Below are 20,403 nucleotides of genomic sequence, written 5' to 3'. Positions count from 1 at the left end.
CAGCAGGTGGTCCTGTGTGTGTGTGTGTGTGTGTGTGTGTGTGAGACTGGCTTTGCTCTGGTCTAATTTATCTCGTCATATACTGGAGTGAAGTTCTGTTTTCTCCTTATCAAGGTAGAAAAGCCGCCATAACAGCATTTAGATCATCATGAGACACTAAAACCCTGGAGAGAAAGGCAACATACAATTCTTTCGGATGGGTTGCAGCTAATTATAGTGACTTGAAGTTACAGAGGTAACCTAGGGACGGCTGAGTAGAATCCACCCACAAGGGAATGTTTTTTACTGATCAGATATCTAAAATGAAAAAAGAAACATACCGACTAGGGAAACCTCCATTGTAGCAGTGACAGGCCATTACAGACTTGTTTGACAGTATTCAAGAAAAAGATAAAAGGGAAGACAAACAAAGACCAAAGAAGTCTATTTATACACAGTATTTCTGTGCTGCTTTTCCTTTTGCCTAACCTACAGTGACTCCCTCACCTCCCCCTCTCCCCAACCACCCGCCAACTCTCTCCACTTGCACCATTAATTCTCCCAGCATGCTCTTGGCTTGTACACAGTGGATGGGTGGCAATGAGAGCACAGAGGGAGAGCGCGTGAGCGAGAGAGAGAAAGAGAGAGAGAGAGGGAGAGAGATAATGTGCAATGTGTGTCTGTGCTCACAAATGGGGAATAGCTGACAGATCTGGCCCGAGGGTTGTGTGCGTGTGTGTGTGTGTTTGTGTGTGTGCAGCTTGGTCTGCAGACGAGAAGCGGCAGCCAGCCGACCCCCCCAAACCTGGATGGTCTGCCTGGTGTGCACACAGCAGGATCAACAACTCTCAACAACTCTGTGAAGGCTGCAGGCAAAGAAAAGGGTGAGGATGAACAGAGTGTAGAGCTAGATGGAGACGCTGACGCAAACCAGAGCATCACTGTAGAGTAAGGTTACATTTACCAAGATATTTTTAGTTTCAAAAACAACAAACATGTTGGCCATTTAAGGTTTCCCACGAAAATAGAGGTATGACGCACTTTGTTCGATTTTTGCTTTGTTACTTCTAAACAGCAATGCAAATCGTTTGACATTTTACCTCATTCACTGCTGGAATGATAACTAATGTTGCATAAAACAAGAATCCTGTAAGATGACTATAGCCAAGCTACGATTGATTTAATTGCATATGCACTAAAAAGGAGGATCGCCCAAATAATAGGAGATTGTTAACAGAGGACGATTAAGTATTCTGCTGCATTTACTGAGGTCATGTTATTTGCGTCTTTCATTTTTGCGGGACGGGATTCACAAGAGCCATAAGGGAAGGTAATATAAATTATTACAGTTAAAGGAATACTTTACACTTAAAATGACCATTTGTATATCAATTTCTAACGCTGTGTTACCTTGAACCCATGTATAAAACTTAGTTTTTCTTGCATGCCTCCAAGGTGAACGGGGGAATCAAAACATCCTTTAACAAACTCTCGTGCAGAATGATCCAAGTCTCATTTATCCAGAAAGTACTGAGTACATGACAGGATAAATGAGACTTGGATTATACTGCATGAGTTGTGTGAGAGTAATTAAACGGATGTTTTGATGTATAGTGTATAGTTTTGCTGTTGGCCTGCATTTTCCCCAATTCCTCAAGGATTAACTCTGCACGCAAGAAGAAAGATCTGGGAGTGTGACACCATTTTCAACATAAACCAAAACAGGGACACACTTCACCATGTAAAGTTTCTCCAATTTTATATAATTCTCACGACACTGTAGAGCTGGCAAACGTCACATCTTTTCCACAAGGTGTTGAGGTTGAGTGGAGCTGCAGCATGTTGGAAGTTTGCTGAGGTCACTAAACTCTCTCTATTCAAAAGAATCCTAAACGTGAAAGTTGTCCTAATAGTGGTACTGTTCGGACCGAACGCAAAGAGAATTTTAGAGGCAGCACTATTGCATGTAAAGGTGGTGTAAACTAAGGAGTGGTTTCGAATCGAATCATTTCATTTGCATGAATTTGAGAGGAAAATGTGTACTTTTCCCAAAGCTTTATGATTCCAATTGTGTGTGTATATATATATATATATCTACAGAGCTAAAAAAAGGAGGAAAGTAGCAACTGGAGTTCCTGGTGAGGTTTGAACTGAGCTTAACCCAACACAGAAAACTCCAAGTGTAAATCCACAGACATGTCAGTCAAGCACAGTCTGAACACGCCCACACAGTCCTGAGAAGAGTTCTAATCAGGAGGCAAATGAAAACAGCTGTGTGGGTGGACCCTGGCTGCGTCGGGCAATATGCAGGATTGTTCCCATCAATGGCAAATAATTGCTAAAAATAAAACTGGTCACATATTGACCTGCTGTTACAATTGGCTACGCAGAACTCCCAGTGTGTCCCACTGCTACCTTTTTGTGTCGGCAAAAACACAAATTTCTAAGAGAGAGAAAATTGCATATTCCTCTTCTCTCTGGTGAATTATGTTAATTGTTACTACCTACAGTCAACCCATTGTTATTGCTTGCACATAATTGTAAAAATGGTACACCTATTGCCTTAGCGAGATCGTTGGTGGAGGCAGAGCACTTAGCTCGCTGTGTGAGCTAAATGAATGAGGTAAACAGCAGGACGCCAAACTGTGTCTCACTTCCTTACTCAGTCTGTTTAGTGCCACAGTAGGAAAGAGAGCATTACGGAGTGAAGAAGCTGATTGTCTTCTGGCACGTGTATCAAAACGACTGCGAGAGTCATACTGGCTTGTATGTAGTGGGGAAAGAAATATGAAAGTTGGAAATACATATATAATATTCTGCAACTTTTTCGCCCCCACAAAGCAGCAGTTGGCAAACGCGCATGGTTGGGACCCCAATTTGAAAATGAAGGATTTACAGCTCAACCAATTTGCCACGTAAGTGCTCAAACAAAGTTTAGAATTTTGCACTCAAGTTGTTTTATATATATCACTTCCTGTGTAGAGAGATGATTTCCTGCCTGGGATATTCCTCTTTTGCAGCATGATTCAGGCTGAATATTGGCTGTGTCTTTTCAAGTGCTGCTGTAAAACTAAGTGGAAAACGGGGTTTAAAGACATTTTTTTAGACCTAATTTGTGAATGGAGCCTGACATGATAGGACTGTCCAAAACAGGGTTAATGAATTGAATGGCTTTCTGAGGCACTTCCACCCTGGAGGACACAGAATCACAAAGCTGAATAACTCCAGCAGCTTTGAAGCTCAGACATATTCCATATTCTCTCTCAACCGCTGTCTCTCACCCTCACACACACACGCACATGACTTTCAAACGCTCACACTGAATGGCGAGGGAGCAGTCAGGGGATCATTGATCTTGAGCAATACTTGGATCCCATGTATCTTTATAGTTCACTTAAACTGCAGCCAATAAAGAGTGTGTTCAATGTTTTACATTAAAATCCATTTATCCAATTAGGGAGTAAAAGATTACAAAAGACTCATAATTTCATTGGAACGGGGGAATTCAATTTCCTGTGTCTGTAAAATGAAGTAGATTTGTCATTGTAACTGCAATAGTAATATATTTGCAATGTGGCTATAAATAAGGTGAGAGCAGTTTTGAATTCACCACTTTTTTGGTCACATTGAATTGCAGAAACGTACAGCGATCGTGGAGTGGTGTCACCGAGCGCTCCTTATTTCGACAGAAAGCCTACAGCCATGCTAGCGGCTCTGTGAGCATGTACTTTGGCAAAGCGACACTCTGAGCTAAATGCTAATGCCAGCACGCCACCCCATGCTCACACTGACAATGCTAACATGATGTTCAGCAGGTATGATGTTTACAATGTTCACCATCTTGGTTTAACATCTCAGCATGCTAACTTTTGCAAATTGGAACTAGCAAACGATGTACAGCTAAGGCGGATGGATACGTCATTAGTTTTGCAGGTATTTGGTCATAAACCAAAGTGCTGGAGAAGCTCCCCCTGTCGGTAGGAGACGGTCAGGGCCGCTTGTTATAACACCCCGGTGTGTGTTTGGCTATCAGCCAACAGCTAAAGGAACTGCCAGTACACACGCTGCTGTAACTCTCCGCAACTCAGCCGCTGCTAAGCGGGCAGACAGCTTGGTGAGTTGAATTTTGTATTTTCTTGCTTGTTTTTGAGTTTCAATGAAGTGTGTTTTACGGCGCCTTAGATCCCATTGGTGTCTAGACGGGGGATAGTCAATTGCGGGTTGTATTCATTCAATCACACAGTCATTGAAGACACACCTGTTGGAGATCTGCACTGTACTGAGTACACCCTTCTAGCTACTATTGATCCTGAGGGAAAATGTAATGTATGTACCAAATTGCATACATTCTTTCAAAGCAAAAAATGTTAACCTCATAGTACTCCATTTTAGTAACAATAAAAGAGCAAGGACAACCTTATACCTTGTGAATCAGAATGTCGATCAATCTGAAACCAGCCTTAACTTCAGGGACTGTTCAAAAATCTGTAAAAGTTTGTTTATGACTTCTGGTAGTTGGAGCCAGTCCAACCAACATGATGATATGATATGGTTTAAAGGTGTCCTGTCCCGTTCAATAGACGCCTATCGTCATAACAGTGACGTGAAACATGCATAAATGTCTTTGGGTTGGACAGAGCTCTCATTCTCTCAGATTTATTCATGACGACAAGACGGAATAAGGAGACACTACGGATGAAAACACTTGAAAGGAGAGAACAAACATGCCTATTTCATATTTCTTTCAAGGCCACACTGAACACTAACAGCTCCTCTCAACAATGAAGCACAGAGGGTGTAGCAGAAAGAACTGCATTAGTGTACAAAGACTGACAATTCACAGAAGAAAATACTAAATTCAATCAACTGAAAACACAAAAAATTTGACTGAAGAATCATTTTGACTGTTTTTGTGTCACACACCCAATGACACTGAGCAAAGCAACAGACATGCTTAAAATCTGTAACAGGGGAGCTTAAAAGTAGAATCAATTTGCAGTGTGTAATGGCAACGAAGAAACCATGACCTGAAATCTTGTCACTGTCACTTAACTGTTGGGAATGTCTAGATTGTAGCTACAACTATTGAGCATTGCTATAAAGTGTTACAAAATCTTAATCTCTTTAAATGTTTTTCCCTAAACCGCAAAAGCTTAAAGCAGCGTGCATTTTCTTGGCCACTTGGGGGCAGCAAAAACAATCTGAAAACACCACCATGGACATATTGTCCCTGTGTAAAGTTGTGTGTTGATTGTGTTACACACCAACTGTTTATTTACCTACTCAGCAGACATCGAGCAAAGACTCCAGTCAGTCCAATAATCATGCTCTGGTTTTGCCAATATCCTGCTGATTAGCATCTAGATGTCCAATTTTCTCCACTAGCTAATCACAAACTTGTCTTGCGCAATCATCATTTGTTCCATTGTTTATACAAACATATTGATTACTGGAGCTTTAAAGGAACTTTATTGGACAGCAATCACTGTGGCGACAAGCAATATATACGGCATTCAGAGTATTAATACATCAAACAACTATTTTCTATGAGCCACCGACTCAGGTGTCGCCCTGTTGAGAGCTGTTCAGAGGCGATCGAAATCAAAACCCCGACAGAGGACGCCAGGCAGACACACACATGACAACCTCGCAGCTAAACTAATTGATGCTGTGGAGACTTACTTGGAGAGAGGCGCATGTGCCACAGTGTACAAAACGTCATGGCTGCTAACTCATTGGACTCAGACGCCTGTTTTGCGCATACACTGCAGCTGGTGGTAAATGATGGATTTCACATGTTTGTGCTTCGGATATTGTTGCAGCTGGGTGGCTTTTAAGCAACAACAACACACCTGCATGCAAGGCACTGAACTTGTCGGTTAGCGGTTGATGATCGATTAAACGGGTCAGCTATCGGTCACAAAACAAAAAATCTAAATTAGCATCCCTCGGTGACCTGACTGAAATCAGGTGGAATGAGACCATGAACAGGAAACAACAAATATATGTCTCCTTGTGAGGTTTGTCCCTTGTTTTGTTCCATTTTGTGACAAAACCACTGAAATGTTTATCCGTGACATGCCACAGTTTAACTTGTGATAGGAACAACGAGTTTTATTTTCTTTCAAATGTACAGGTTAGTCTCACTTCAATAACTGTTTTGTATTATATTTTTGATGTGATTAGATGTTTGAACACAAGTGTAGTCGTCTGTGTTTTGTTTGTGAAATGTGTGTGTTAAATTTAGATCATTTCCAAATGTCTTTCTCACATCTGGTGTAACAAAATTACAAAAAAAGCTGATTTAATATATCAGCATAATTTCCACTTGAGCTAATCTTTTTGAGTTACAATTTCACGACAAACTAAAATAACATCTTTCCAGAAAGGGCATGTGTTCATAGAAATAATTGCACTTCTGTTGTGGTTCAAAGTAAAGTTGCGTAACACCAATGAATCAGACTTAAATACCTAAGGAAACAATAAACTCGAAGAGAAGCTGTGAATGAAAACTGTTAAAATGACAACTGTATAGCGCTTAATCCTCCAAATAAGTATAGTTCAGCAGTTGTGAGTAAATAGATGGAAGGGCTCTTTGGAATATATAGAATGATGTGTCTGGCTCTGTGGAAGTGCACACTGGGTGATATAGCCTGAGAACGATGCAGAGACAGACAGAGAAATATTGACTGAGTTGGACTGAGTGTGTGTCTGGGGAGTGGAGAATATGAGTAGGCGTAGGAAGGAGGAGGGGGATTGTTTGTGTGCTCGATATCACGCTCCGTCAAAAGCTGTAATATCTCTTCCATTTCATTAGTTGCTACATGAATAGACTTGACAGCAATCAGCGCCCGTCCGGCTGATTGAAAGAGAAGTGCCTGAGCATCAGAGAACATCACGGAGCATCATGGAACGAGATTGCAGTTTGTTGGCACAGATTTGTACAATGTTAATCTGGGAAACGGGAACGTGAACCACAGCCTGGTTTACATGCAGAATCTGTAACAGATATACGACTGCAATACTCCATTATCAATGGCAGGGATTTACAAGTTGTTCAAAAGCATGCAATACATTTTCCCACCTTTCAACATGGACATGAACGCACTAAACAGCATGAATTTGTTCACATTCTCTATGCATTGATAACATAACTCCGCTGTGATAGATCAGTTATCCTGTGCATGGTTTCATACCTTGCGAATACAATTGGAAGCCAAAAGGCTGCTAGCAGGGTACGGAAATAAATAAAGTTTATGTCCGCTGTAATTCTTTTCTTTAAGATGCTCAAAATGCATCCACACTGTTGGGACCAGAGTGCCAGCATGGTTTCATTCTTCATAAATGTTTACTGGGGAGATGCACGGAGCCCAAGTCCATTTGAGTGAGGAAGTGAGCAGTAATATGATATATTTTGTGTTGTTGTTGCAGCAGTGGATCCTTACCAGAGTTGACAGTGCCGTCTCTGTTGATGCAGGCCAGGACACAGGGAAGTGGAACAGTAGCTTTCTGTTGAACCCTGTCACTGGTCAGTAGTTTGAGCTGCTGCGATGTGACTGGTGGAAAGCGATAGAACTGGAAGGTGAAGTAGATGTTTTCAGTCCAATCGGGACCAACGCCTGCCGCTGGTATTCTGGCAAAAGACAGACAGAGGTGGAGATGATTGTTCATGCTGCAATGTTTGAAAGAAGAATAGCGACGCTGCAAGCAAATAAGATGAAAAGGTGATTGATTTACTACCCTGAATATGATCAATTTAACACTAACTGTGATATTTTTATTACAAAATCTATGTGGGGAGTAGAGTGGTATGCCCATTTGAAAAATTGATGGTTAAAAATGTCACTAAAAACCTGGAAGGGTAGATCACATTTTTGAGCTTTTGATTTACCTCAGACAATTGTAGCAAAGAAAAAAAATCTAATATGTATGCCTTGCACGTCCTCCCAGAGCCTGTGACTCAGCTTTACAGCTACTTAGAAGTAAAAAGCCAATAATAAAAATGAGTATTAGAACTTCAGGTGGTAAATCACACCTTTAAAATTGGCTCTAAATTAGACGGCTGATTGAGTGGGTACAAACTCAGCTCTATACTTTTGATATATTATAAGTGGATAGCTTGGCTCCTTCTTAAAACTTAAGGCAGCATGAAAACGAGTTATTAGATCTGTGGAGGACAGGAAGTCTCGTCCGTTTGTGTCAAAAACAAAGTGTACAAATGTGTTTGTATTCTGTTAGCAAAAAAGGGAATCATTGTATGTAGTGTGTGTTTGCTAGGACTCCTATGGAGACATAAACAAGTCTTTCTCACTAAGAGAACCTCCTGGTGTTGTGTATCCCTTTTCACACAAACACCACCCTCTGAGTGCGATTTCACACACACACACACACACACACACGTACACAGATCTAAAACACACACACTTGAAACTGCTGATGGCCCACAAAAAGTCCCGGTGAGTGTGCAATCGCTCGATTTAGCAACGAGCACAATAAATAATGAGCGGGTTTCAGGATGAGCCTCTCTCTGTTTCCGTCTGATGAACAGATTAGCAATCAGTCATCGGTTATTCAATAATGAGGAGAAAAGACGAAGGCACTTGTAAACAAGCAGGGAGTGCTGGGAGCCCCCCCCCCCCCCGCGTTCACGGAAGGGCCGTCGGAGCCGGAGCTTTCAAGGTGGAGGAGCTGGCGTGCGACCTCCCAGTCGATCACTTGCTGTGGTACTCCACTGTTTAAGAAGCCGCCGTGCTCCATCTTTACAGAGGAGCCGGCATTAATATTAATTCTGTAAACAGACAATATTGATAATTATGGCGCCCGGGTGAGAGCTAGAAATTACGCTGCCTATGCAGAGGCTCCCCGCTTGCTAAGCACTGCTGCTGCCGCCGTCTACATCCCCGCCTGCCATACCCGTTCATCATAATTATGAGGCAACCCTCGACCCTCTCTGCAGGGAGCTACAGAGAGATGCGATGTACGTTCGAGTATGTGGTTTCAGGTTGCAAAAACAGAAGAATCAAATAAGCTTTGATCGCTTCACAACAAACAAATTAAAGAAAAAAATCCATACTTTTGGATATTAAAAGTCTGCTTTGTCTCACTGCGTCCAACTGATAGTGTTTCAACTTACCCAGGGGCTTGAAATATCTGGTGTTGTAATCTTACAATAGAACTAGGTTTTTACTACCAAACTTCCTTGAAAATTGCCCACAGAAATGAAGTACTTTGATTGCCAGCCTGTATGGAGTAAACACGGTTATGCTGTGCTGAAGACAACTGGAAAAAAATGTGTCTTTTATGTATAGTGTGTGCACAAACAACTACGGCAGTATCGTCGGTTAAAGTGGAACCTGGAAGTTTGTCTGACTTCTTTTTAGCGATGTCACCGTGTCCCCAAACCACAATTGTACTTTTACTGGCCAAGTTCTTCTTCACTTGAATGTATTGATTCATTTCTATATTTTGCTTTGTTCTTAACTTCGGCAGCAAAGTATTTCACACATTTTTGTGCATCTGATTTGCGAATGGCAAAATACATAAAAAAAAACACCTCTTGAATGTTAATATAACAGCAGCTGAACAAAACTGACTGACTAAACCGATAGAACAAGTAATACAGCAACGCCACTTTTTGTTCTTGAAAGGAAACGTACTAAAAATCATCACATTATTTGACAATCGAACTCCTAAAAACACAAACAAAATGCTTGTCGCTGCTTCGACATGATGATGCTCCGAGCGTGATTATTTCCAAGGGTTGCCAGATGGTTGTGGAGGACAAAATATTAAAAAAACGACATATTTTAAACTATTTCTATTCCCAATACATCACTGGTATCGGTGATATAGTTTGTCTCAGATTCGATTATTGTTTGTGAGTCAAGTTGTGCCTGCACAGGAGTTTCTGACGGGGGGGATTTCCGGCGGGTCGTGGGGAGAGAAAAAGTTACGGAACGCATCAAAATTCCACAGAGCCGGCAGCACATCGGACAAGGCCTATGCACCACATGTCACTGCGTTGAGGTTGGTACACAGGAAGTCATGGCAGCATGATGGCGGGTGTATGATGAACGAGACGGATGCGAGTTGGGTTTATCAAACCCGCTGACGGTGCTGATGACAAGATGTAAAGGACACAAAGAGCGGTGTGTTTTGTACCCATCCTTCAGCGGGCCCCCCCTCCACTGTCAGCCCCTGACAGAGGGGACGCTGGCTCCAGGGTTTTTGAGATGGGCCGCTGACAGAGGAGCAATTCAGCCCGTGCTGACGGGAATTGTGTTTATGTTTTTTCTTCAAACGTACGTCTGCGTGCTGCTGTGTACGGATATGTACTTGACATGTGTGGAGAGGGTGACTGGCAGGACTTTATGCCTGCATGCTTTATTAAGTGCATTGATGTTTTGGCTGCAGTTCAATACAAAAAAAAAAAAAAGGCAGGCGGGTTGTCGTCGTGCATTAAGTAAGTACCTGCTCTTACAGTGAAATGGCCGGCGGCTCAGAGTGCAGTAAGATGTAAATCAATGACTGTATTAACAATAATTCTGACATTTCTGAAAACTAAATTGTTATATTTACAGTAATATCCAAAGTATGAAATCACACCTAATCTATCATGGACTGAATGTATACTGATCTCTATGACAACAGCAACAGCTGTAACAGTGCAGCCTCATGTGACCCGGCACTGCAGGCCTCACCTGGTAAACGCCAGAAACTGGAACACCAGCAGGTTGCCCTGAAGAGGGTCAGTCTCTTCACGCTGAGGGTCAAAGGGCACCGGCTCTGTGGGGTCCAGGACTTCCGCCGCCTGCCCGGCACAGTCCACGATGTCGGGGAAGCCAGCGGAGTAGAGGTGGGCCAGCGAGCTTCTGGAGCTGACAGAGCAAGAACTGAGAGGAGATGGGTTAAATTAGTGGCGGGCTCCAGAATCAGGAGCGCACATCGATCAATCGTCGAGCTAAAGAGACTTCAGCAAATGCTGTAATGTAGCAGGAGGTAATGTGTTTAGCCCGTGATGCACCGGTCTCACTTGGGTGATCTGTGGTTGTAAATGAGGCAGAATTTTTTAGGGGGATCTGAAGTTTTATCACTTCAGACCCAGATTAGCTCGGATCTGTTCCATTTTGACTCCAGATGTTTACCTTTTGGGAGATAACTTGAAAGTGAATTTGAATATCCCGCCTGACTGAACAGAAATGCAGTGAAACAATGATCACACGGCATGAGGATGTCAGCAATATATCTGTCAAGCAGCGGCACCACGAGAACGCTTACAGGGGAGAGAGAACGGGTGCCAAAGCGCTCCCTCAGGATTTTCAAACATAATTGGCAGTTATCTCTAATCATAGTGGCCACCTGTTTTTCCGCAACTATGGTAACATTCATAACTTACACTTTCAGCGCTGACACCCAACACTCTGGGTATGATAAACACAGTGCACAGATGGCTGGCTAAAGTGCAAGCGCAGGAAAATGAACAATAATATTTGGGCTTATCATAGCGGTAATGCGGCCTGAGTCCAGTCGGTAAACAGTCGAGCCCACGGCTTCACATTTTGTGACAGAATGACGCCTTGATCAAACTAATTAAGGCAACAACAGTGAAGAAGACAGTCGATTGGGGTTTCCTCTGCTGCTGTGTCAATGTCATGCTTTCAAAGTGATATCTTAAATTACCCCAAGTGGATTAATATTCAAGCCATCATTTTTTATTTTTTTATTTTCAAAGGGGGCTCAATCAGATAGGCGCGGCAGCTTCAATTAAACTTCTTTAAGACTTTATTGTTCTTCCCAAAGAAGTGGGTCATTCCACCACCGAACACAGTCAAAAAGATGTTTTGGCTCCGAGTGAAGCGGCAGAGATGCTTCAGCCCACTGAACTGAACAGCATCGGGTCTGGATCCAAACTCTGGGATTGGGAAAGTGTTTGGATGCCAGCTGCTTATTTACAGACACTGTAATAATGCCAGGCCTTCTTTCTGAGTTACTGTGCCCATTATTTGCAGAGTGCACTTTCTCATTCGGTGTCCCACCTCAACAGACCTGGCTGCTTTAAGATATCCTCTCCAAATTCGCTGCAATGTAAACTGTGAGCTCATTGCATTGCATTCAGTGACACCAAATCAAAGTCAAAACCTCTTCCTTACAGCTGGATTTAACAATACATTTCCACACAAACAAACAAACACTGCTGACACCATTACCTAAAGTGGGATGTAAAGGCTGACAAAACGATTTTTTTAATTGGCTGTGAGCTGCATTCTCCTGCTTGCTGTCAACTCTGCTATACTACCCAGTGAACACATGCTGCCAATTAGTGAGCCGATCGATATCCCTCTGTAGATAGCGAGGCAGTGAACTATTGTGGTAATGAAGGACTGTAGCGGTGTTCACACAGAGATGCTGGGCCAGATAAAACAGTAGCAGCTTGAAAGCGGCTTCCTTCAATGATGTCTCCTATCGAACATGACTAATACTCATGTCACCCTCTCGTGCTGCCATTTGGAAGTTAGCCACACCAGAAACTGGAGTGAGGTCCCGATCATAGAAAATGCAACAGGAAGAAATTGTGGTAATCTCGAGCTCCATATGTATTCATCTAAAAGAGACCAAATCATAATTTCATATATCTGGAATAAACTAGAACGTCCTTTTTTACACTAACGTGTTAAAACACCAATTCAGTTCCAATCCAGTGGATTTTCAAGGCGACGCGTCAGAAGCATCTATTGTTTAACTGGCCAGTGCTTACCGTTTCACAAATAACAGCTGGCGTCTTTATTGCCATTCATATCAAACAGCTGATGATCACCAACATACATGAAGAGGTATTCCGCTCACTTCTCGGACAGGATCAGGGATAGCTTTGGGTTTCAAAGGGCAGAATGATCCCCATACCGGATTTAGTTCTGCTTATGTGAATAACTAACCTTCGGAGGCAAAGGGGAGAGCATGAAAAAGGATGCCACAAAGGAAATCATGTCCAGCATGTGCTATGAAGGCTGTCCTGTGTACTCTTGGGAGTAAAAAGCCAATAAGATCAAACAAAAGCCATTGCATCACGTTTTTTTTAAAGGTTTCAGACACTTCAAGATACTTTGGGATTTTCAACTGGCTTTTAACCCCAATTGTATTTGTTCATGACAGCTTCAAACAAAAACTGTCATAGAGGCTTTTTATTGAGTAGAAACCCTTTGACTTTCTCTCACAGATCATTTCCCATGCCTGAAGAAGACAACCGAGGGGGCTCACCTGGGCATATTCATCCCCAGTGTGATGACAGGGGCATGGACAGGGGTGAAGGGCAGCTCCTGAAGTTGGTCTCCTTCGTCCTGAGCTGAAGGTGACACATCCCCTCCCCGATGAAGGTCCATCTCCAGGTGGGCAATGTTGCTGACACCTGAGCAGGCCTGTACCAAAGTGGGTCAACAACAGATACAGCAGGTGATTCGAAAACAAGCTTATTTTTTGTTAGAAATCTATAAAAAGGCTAGGAAAGCTCAAGCGAAGGCGTCTGCAGATCAGGCGAAGGCGTCTGCAGATCAGGCTGACTTTTTCGTGTATGAGACGCAAATAGTTAACTAAAAAGTGAGAGGAAAAGCCAAGTACAACTACACGAAACGACTGCACTGTAGTACACTTACGGGCAGAAAGGAATCCAAAAGAGGACTTCACTAAATGGCAGCTGGATGCACGGAAATTACATGCAGTAGAGCTATTGGTGGAGTTGTCAAAATTGATCCTGGATTCACTTCTTCAATACACAGAGGTCATATATCTGTTCTACGTTCTTGTGAATGCCTGCATGAAAAAGCCTTGTCCATCAGTGCACGAACCGGTTTCCTCTTAGTGGTCCACTTATGATTGCAGCATCATCATAGCAAATTATCACGATGTGAGTCAGTGTTTAAAGCGGCAGGAGGCAACTCTTCTGGATTATAATTGACTTGGAACAAACTGTAAATCGACATGTTCTGGAGCTAAAAATGAACCGGATGACGTGTGGATCTCAGAAACTGTGCTCTGCTATTCTTTAAAGTGACATGTGTGGAAAACCATGAGACGTCGGAGGCAGAAGGTGTGACTTTGTCTTATCAATCATTCCCCACAAGCTGCCTTTCCAATTACGGAATCATTAATTACAGTATGTTGGTTTGAATGTTGAGATGCAGCTCTCTGCAAGTTGCTTTTGTGTTGAACTGTTTTATTGCTGCGGCGTTGGAACACTGGATTTTTTCTGCATTTGTATCCCTTGTTTTCTGCAAAGACCTCGATGACACATCTATTTGTTAAAAACGCTCTATAAATAAACTTGACATGGAGACAATGCATCGCTGAGAGAAAATGGTATGGTGTGCCAATGCAATTTCTCAAGCTATGGAAGGAGGGAATATGTGGGATAGATTTTAAAGAGATGAGTCAGCTCAGATATTGCAACATAAAGAACAAAAAATACTCCAAATCAGGCTTTTATGAAATGCACATCACTGTGCCATTTGTATTCTATATATTGTTTTCAGCAATGCACACCAAAACACCAAAACCAACAGAGTGTTAGTCCATCTCTCAGTACTTCCATTCCCTTCTCTGCCTGTTGGTCGAAGCCCATTAGTTCCTAGTGAAGATGCAAATCTTAAAAAGTCAGAAATACCTAGTTTAAAACAGCTGGGCACTGTAGTTTTTAGAAATTATTCCTCAAACAGGATTAATGGTGTATTTGTTGGGGACTATTGTTCGTCGTGAGTATTCATGTTAGCAGGACGGTGTATGTGGAGTTGACTCATAATAAACTACAGTGGCCATGTTTTATGGTCATGAAGGAAAATGTCACCCAGTGCAACGGTAGGTTTCGTCAACACATTGTCAAATGTGGTCAGTGACTCTGAGCTTCAAACTATGACACTCTATGTACCTCCTTTAGAGTCCGTTTTGCACGTGTTAGTGACGGCTTGTCAATGTACACTCATTATCAAACTACACTGCTGTCTTCATAGGAAGTTAGGTTCAGGCAACAAAACCACTTAGTTAGGGTTAAGTAAAGCGCGTGATTGAAGTTACCTTGACTAATGACTCACGTGAGTCATTTGACTAACGACTAACATGACTCTAACGGCGGTCTGCCGGACAAAAGTCCTATGTTTGTTTGACCCATCTGCCTCCATCCCCACCTGCCTTGTGTGGACGACCAGTCAGTTGCTCTGCTCATAATGCCAAGCTGTTTGACGCTTTGGGAGCTAAAACGACGATAGAGAGAATAACAGAAATCTAGTTTTGGATGCAAAGACAAAACGTATTAGTGGGATCAATCAATTGTTGGTTTTGGGTTATGGGGTTTGTTGTCCTTTGGTAGCAATAATGAATATTTACTTGGGTTTGAAAGGAGCTTTTCTTTCAAGGACATTCCTGTTTTCCCAAAATTAGTACCAAATGACATAATGCTTTATAGGAAACTTTCAAGGATCCATAAAGTAAAGTGTTTCCTTCTTTTTATATGTGTGTGAAGATGACATTTGTGTCCCTTCCTGCTTTGAGAATGAGCTCAACTGTGGTAGCTTTTAATTTGACCAAAGTGCCAATGACTCAATTCTCATTTTAATTTTAGTAAAAGTAAACAGGACGGAATTAATGACACAATTGTGACGAGTTAAATGCCAACAGCATATTGTTTATGTTTTAACTTTGAGACAGCCTCGCATTTAATCTGCAATTCAGTTACTGACGTTCCTTTTGTGGAGCTTGTGATTTTTCCTTCTTTCTCCTTCACAATATCAGCTTTTTAGGAAAAGGAAAAGAACTGTTAATGCCTGTGGATCAATTCAATAACGATTTCTAAATGTTTTGTGGGAAACATTAATCCCTTCTTCTTGTCAGTGACACACACGCAGCTGGAGGGGTATTAGCACCGATAATTAGCGAAGGAGTGCTAATAGTGTCATTTACCAGTCAAGTGTTTTTTCTGGTCTTTGATACATGTGCATGGTTCAGTTGGCCTATCAGAGGACATGCATGGCCGTGCACCATTGGGCTTTCCATCAAGCATGCTGGTAATAACCTCGACCAAAGTCATGCAGCAACAAACACATCATCATCATCATGTTCGCCCTCTGATCCATCAGCCTGCAGTATAACAACCTTAGAGGATGCAAAGGCATGGTGTAGAACCCTTAGCATGTTTAAAAGGCTCAAAGTAATGGTTGTATACTGTACCTCAACCTGCTGCTATAACGACTACGCTGTGTGATGACATATGAGTAACTGCTTTTTAGGCTGTTGAGGTTATGGACAAGGACAAATGGAGCCTCAAACAGTAAAATCTGCCAGCTGATTGAATGACTCGATATATGCACAAAGAATGCAACAAAAACTCGTTCAGAGTATCATAAATGATAATTAATGGCAGCCAGGGAACTAGTGGTATAATGCATCATACTTATCCACTGCTTTGGTGTTGACAGTGTTCTTCAATTTCCAATAAAGCATTGTGCAGTTTCAGCTGCAGAGTTTGAAATAAGCAGCCACAATCAAGCAACTGTTGCTTGATTGTAACATGTTTGTAAAGAAGTGAATTTATGTAACTCTTGAAAGAAGAAATACTGCATTCATTTGTAAATCGATGAAAAGTTGAATTCATAAGAAAAAAACAACATCATCCTCAAATCAATACACTAAGGGGGTTTTGGAGCTACAGCCTGGTTTGACCAGTAGCTGAAGGCAGCTAACGTTAGCAAACTTTAGATAAATGTTACTTTGTAACTGATATTACTGAGTCAGTTCTCTGCTTGAGCTACTGTTACACTGTGTTTTACCATCTCGCCACAATTTCCACTTGTGAAAACTGTTCCTCAAATTTTATATCGGCTCACTTCAACACGCGTTTCCATTCAAACATTCGAAGAGCTGTATGGAAACAGCAAAATTGGAAAAAACTTTCTCAAATGTGCAAAAAAGTTTTCACTTATGAGGTGGTTTTTGCCTTTGTCAAATAAGAGTTGATGCACTAAATGGGACATGGTTTCTGCTGTTGGTATGTATTTATATTGTCTTCGTCTACGGACAGCGTGAAATCTGGCCAATATTAGCAGACAAGATTGAACAATTCAAACTTGCCCAATCAAGTCAAACGATAAACTAAGTAACTTCTGTCTGTGTGTTGGTATCGGCTTAGTGTATTTCCCCCATCTTGCAGGATTTGGGTGCGATTTTCTTTTGAAGCTGAGTCTATTCACTCCTAATCTCTATAAACAGATTCTGCATTCATAGGCAACGGTACAATTTAGGTATTGGAAGCATACGGGTTTCGGTTTGTTCGAGCAGTCTTTTGTTGAATGCAGGTAAACAGTCTGTGTGGACAGCAAAAGAGGCGGAATGCGTTGGTTGAAATGGGATTTCAGAACCAACCATCTATCATCTGATGATGATTTACAATTCTATTGGTTTGATATTAGCTTGTAAACTGCCCACTTTTGAAACGACCCAGTCGTACACATTGTCTCTCAAATCTAACTCCAGTCTTGCATCTCAAGTTGCTAATCGGACTGTAAACAATAAGCAGCGCACGGAAAAAGGAAGTCCTGGCCCGGAGATCTGCTGGCTACACCGGAGCCCCAGAAATATAGCCCCTTACCCCCAGAGGCTTATCCATCGTCAGACTGATAGCCGATGGGATCCGAGATTTATTGAACTAATTCATTTGACTTCCTGAGCTCTTGGTTTATAATATTTGCATATCCCTTACGGTCAATCATAACTACTGAATTTCAGTATTTCACTTCAAGGTGGATTATTGATCCCAAAATGTGTCATCTACAAGTGAACATGCTGTTCCTGGCTAACAGACAGATTTATAACTCTCTTGGCAAAACAGACCAGTATTTCACCCTCTCACCCAACACGAGGGATACAAAGATATGAAAAACAGGCAAGCAGATGACTAGAAGCATTAATGCCCTTTATGAAATAACACATTATGCTAACTTTGACAGCAGCAGCACTATAAATATTTGGTGAATCAGAACAAAAACCCAAGTGTAGGAGTCCAAATATTAATTCTAAAAGTATTACAAAGAATTGTATTACAATACATTATTACTGTGCAAGTAATTCCAGGCTAAATTAAAATAAAATTGATAAATCTAATTCTGCAATATTATCTTGGGAGTGCCGCAAAGAAGTAAGGGCATTAGTTAACGTTGAGTCAGCGTTTCACATTTAAAACTCCATATCTGATAGATGAAAGTCAACTTGTGGTGTATGTGCCAAATAGATCTCTTCATGAGGAAAAACTGATGTGACAGTGTGTTGCTGCCAGATATGGATTATTAATTCACTTGAATGTGTGTCATGTTATATGGTATCGAAAATGTGCACTGCTGGGAATTCAACCTCAAACGCTAAAGTACAGAGTTCTTTTGACTACCAGCGTAGCTATGTAGATGTATACCAAATGGGTAAGTTATTCTGACAGTATTTCCACAGCACAACCTAGCCAGTCTATTAAAACCCAAATTGAATTGTGTCTTTTTTTAGCCATTTGTATGTCTGATTATATTGTAAGCCTGAACCACAGTTCCTGGATTACTCCTGCAATATGATTCATTGCTTAAGCTATATGGATTTCAGGCATGAAATATGGGAGAAAACCCATTAAAGCCACTGCTGTCTAGTTAGAATATGAGCAAAGTCCTTCTGAGCTGTGCTGAAGCGTAAAAGAAGGTGGAATGGGTTAGCTCTGAAAAGAAAGCCTCCCAATCGACTGTGACAACAAATAGGAACGAAGAGAACTTAATGCAGAGAATAAATGAGACATTGATTTACTGTATCGACATGTAATGCTCCCCCATTATCTGTTTAACTCCAGGATGAACTACGGTAACTGACTGACTAAAACTACAAAAAAAAATCCTAAAAAAATGTAGTGAAGTGAAAAAAAACGCCGTTCCTTCACAATAAAAGGTGAATCACGGCAAAAACCAAATAAGTTAGACAATAGATCCGTTTAGTTTATGTGTATCCTCGCGTGCTATAAAGGTGAGTGTGTCTTTGAACTGCAGTGAGTGACTGCCTGCATACCCTTGGGGATGCATATCCAATGTTGTGTGTTCAAGTGTTGCCGTGTTTGAATGTGTAAATGCACCTTTCCACTTCCTTTTTGCTCGTGTGTATTTCTCCTCAGTTTGAACGTGAGCGAGCACCGGGCCATGTGTGCGCGTGTGAGCGTACGGGGGTGGGAATCTCACCACATGTGACAGCTGGTGGGCCGACGCCAACAGGGAAGGATGGAGCAGAGAAGGAAACGACTGTTGCCACGGCAACGCCGAGCTTGAGTGGCTGATGGTCGGGTAGCGTGAAGTAGCTGCCAGCTGAGACAGCGAGAGCTGCAGAGAAACAATGCAAATGATTCATTGTTATTATTATGATTATGAACAACAGGGATCAGGAATATACTTTACGCCAGAGAGACACATGTGCCGTCTCAGACGACAACAACAGACCATTACACTGCTTTGGCACTTATCACGCCACCCAACCTCCTTCAACACTGTCATCCCCCAGCAGGTTAGGAGTCTGAATAGTTTGTCTGCTCCCTCTTTCCCTCTGAAGACTTTTGACTGGAAACCAGAGACAATGTGCTAATGTGAGAGTGACCCAGAGCAACATATGTTTAACAAGTAGTGGATGAGTCAAGAGCAAAGGAGGAAGTGAGATGGATGGTTGGATCCACAATGTAAACATCGCAAACCACTTTTGTATTTCCTCTTTCAACGTTGTTGTGTTTTTTTTAAGGTATAACCATGATCGTTAACCACACATTTATTATTGTAACCATGACAATCGAGGTCCCTCAGCATAAAAGAAGTCATAATCATAGCGTTGTCCCGTCATTAAACAAATTCATTTTCACAGCAGTGATTTGTAATGGTTTATGAGGCACAGAGAAAAGATGTCCTGTCGTCAGGGGCCGTTCTACGGCGCATTGGACAAACAACGTATTTGGTTGTTTCATTTGAGGCACATGTTGAGATTTTAAATCTTAAATTAGAGAAAGCATTTATACTGAATTTACTGAAAAAAGCATTTTTTTTTTTGGGCGAAGGTTTTCTGATTTGCTACCATTTAAATGAGCTTTTGATGGTGTTCTATGTAAATGTGACCTCATCACTTCCTCCATGTTTATCTGCAGATACATTCGAGATGTGTTTCAACTGTTTACTTCTGAATCATCTGCTCTCTCTCTTTTGTCTCTCCATCATCCGTCTGCCTGTCTCTTTCTCTCTCTCCACAGTTACTTGTGCACATGGAGTTTTCATTAACAGTAAAATGAATTGTTCACTCATGCTTTGAGTCTCTCTTATTAACTGAAACATAGTTTTTTTCACTAATTCTGCTTTTGGCAGCAGATATTTTACATAAAAGCTGAGGATG

General features: G+C 41.7%; 1 protein-coding gene across 1 annotated transcript in view; it reads right to left on the bottom strand.

Annotated features, from left to right (window-relative positions):
• The window catches only part of nphp4 (nephronophthisis 4), a gene marked incomplete at its 5' end in the record, with an annotated part of 141,221 nt that overhangs the window by 36,076 nt on the left and 84,742 nt on the right, over positions 1-20,403 (bottom strand). Inside the window, 4 exons of the mRNA XM_079166699.1 lie at positions 7,425-7,612; positions 10,680-10,871; positions 13,234-13,391; positions 19,218-19,355. Coding sequence (XP_079022825.1) covers positions 7,425-7,612; positions 10,680-10,871; positions 13,234-13,391; positions 19,218-19,355 — 676 coding nt within the window. The remainder of the gene's footprint in view (positions 1-7,424; positions 7,613-10,679; positions 10,872-13,233; positions 13,392-19,217; positions 19,356-20,403) is intronic.

The sequence above is a fragment of the Pholis gunnellus genome (assembly GCF_910591455.1).
Source record: "Pholis gunnellus genome assembly, chromosome: 2".
Lineage (NCBI taxonomy): Eukaryota > Metazoa > Chordata > Actinopteri > Perciformes > Pholidae > Pholis > Pholis gunnellus.
The sequence above is the reverse complement of the archived record's forward strand: the minus strand, read 5'-3'. Positions and strand labels throughout refer to the sequence as shown.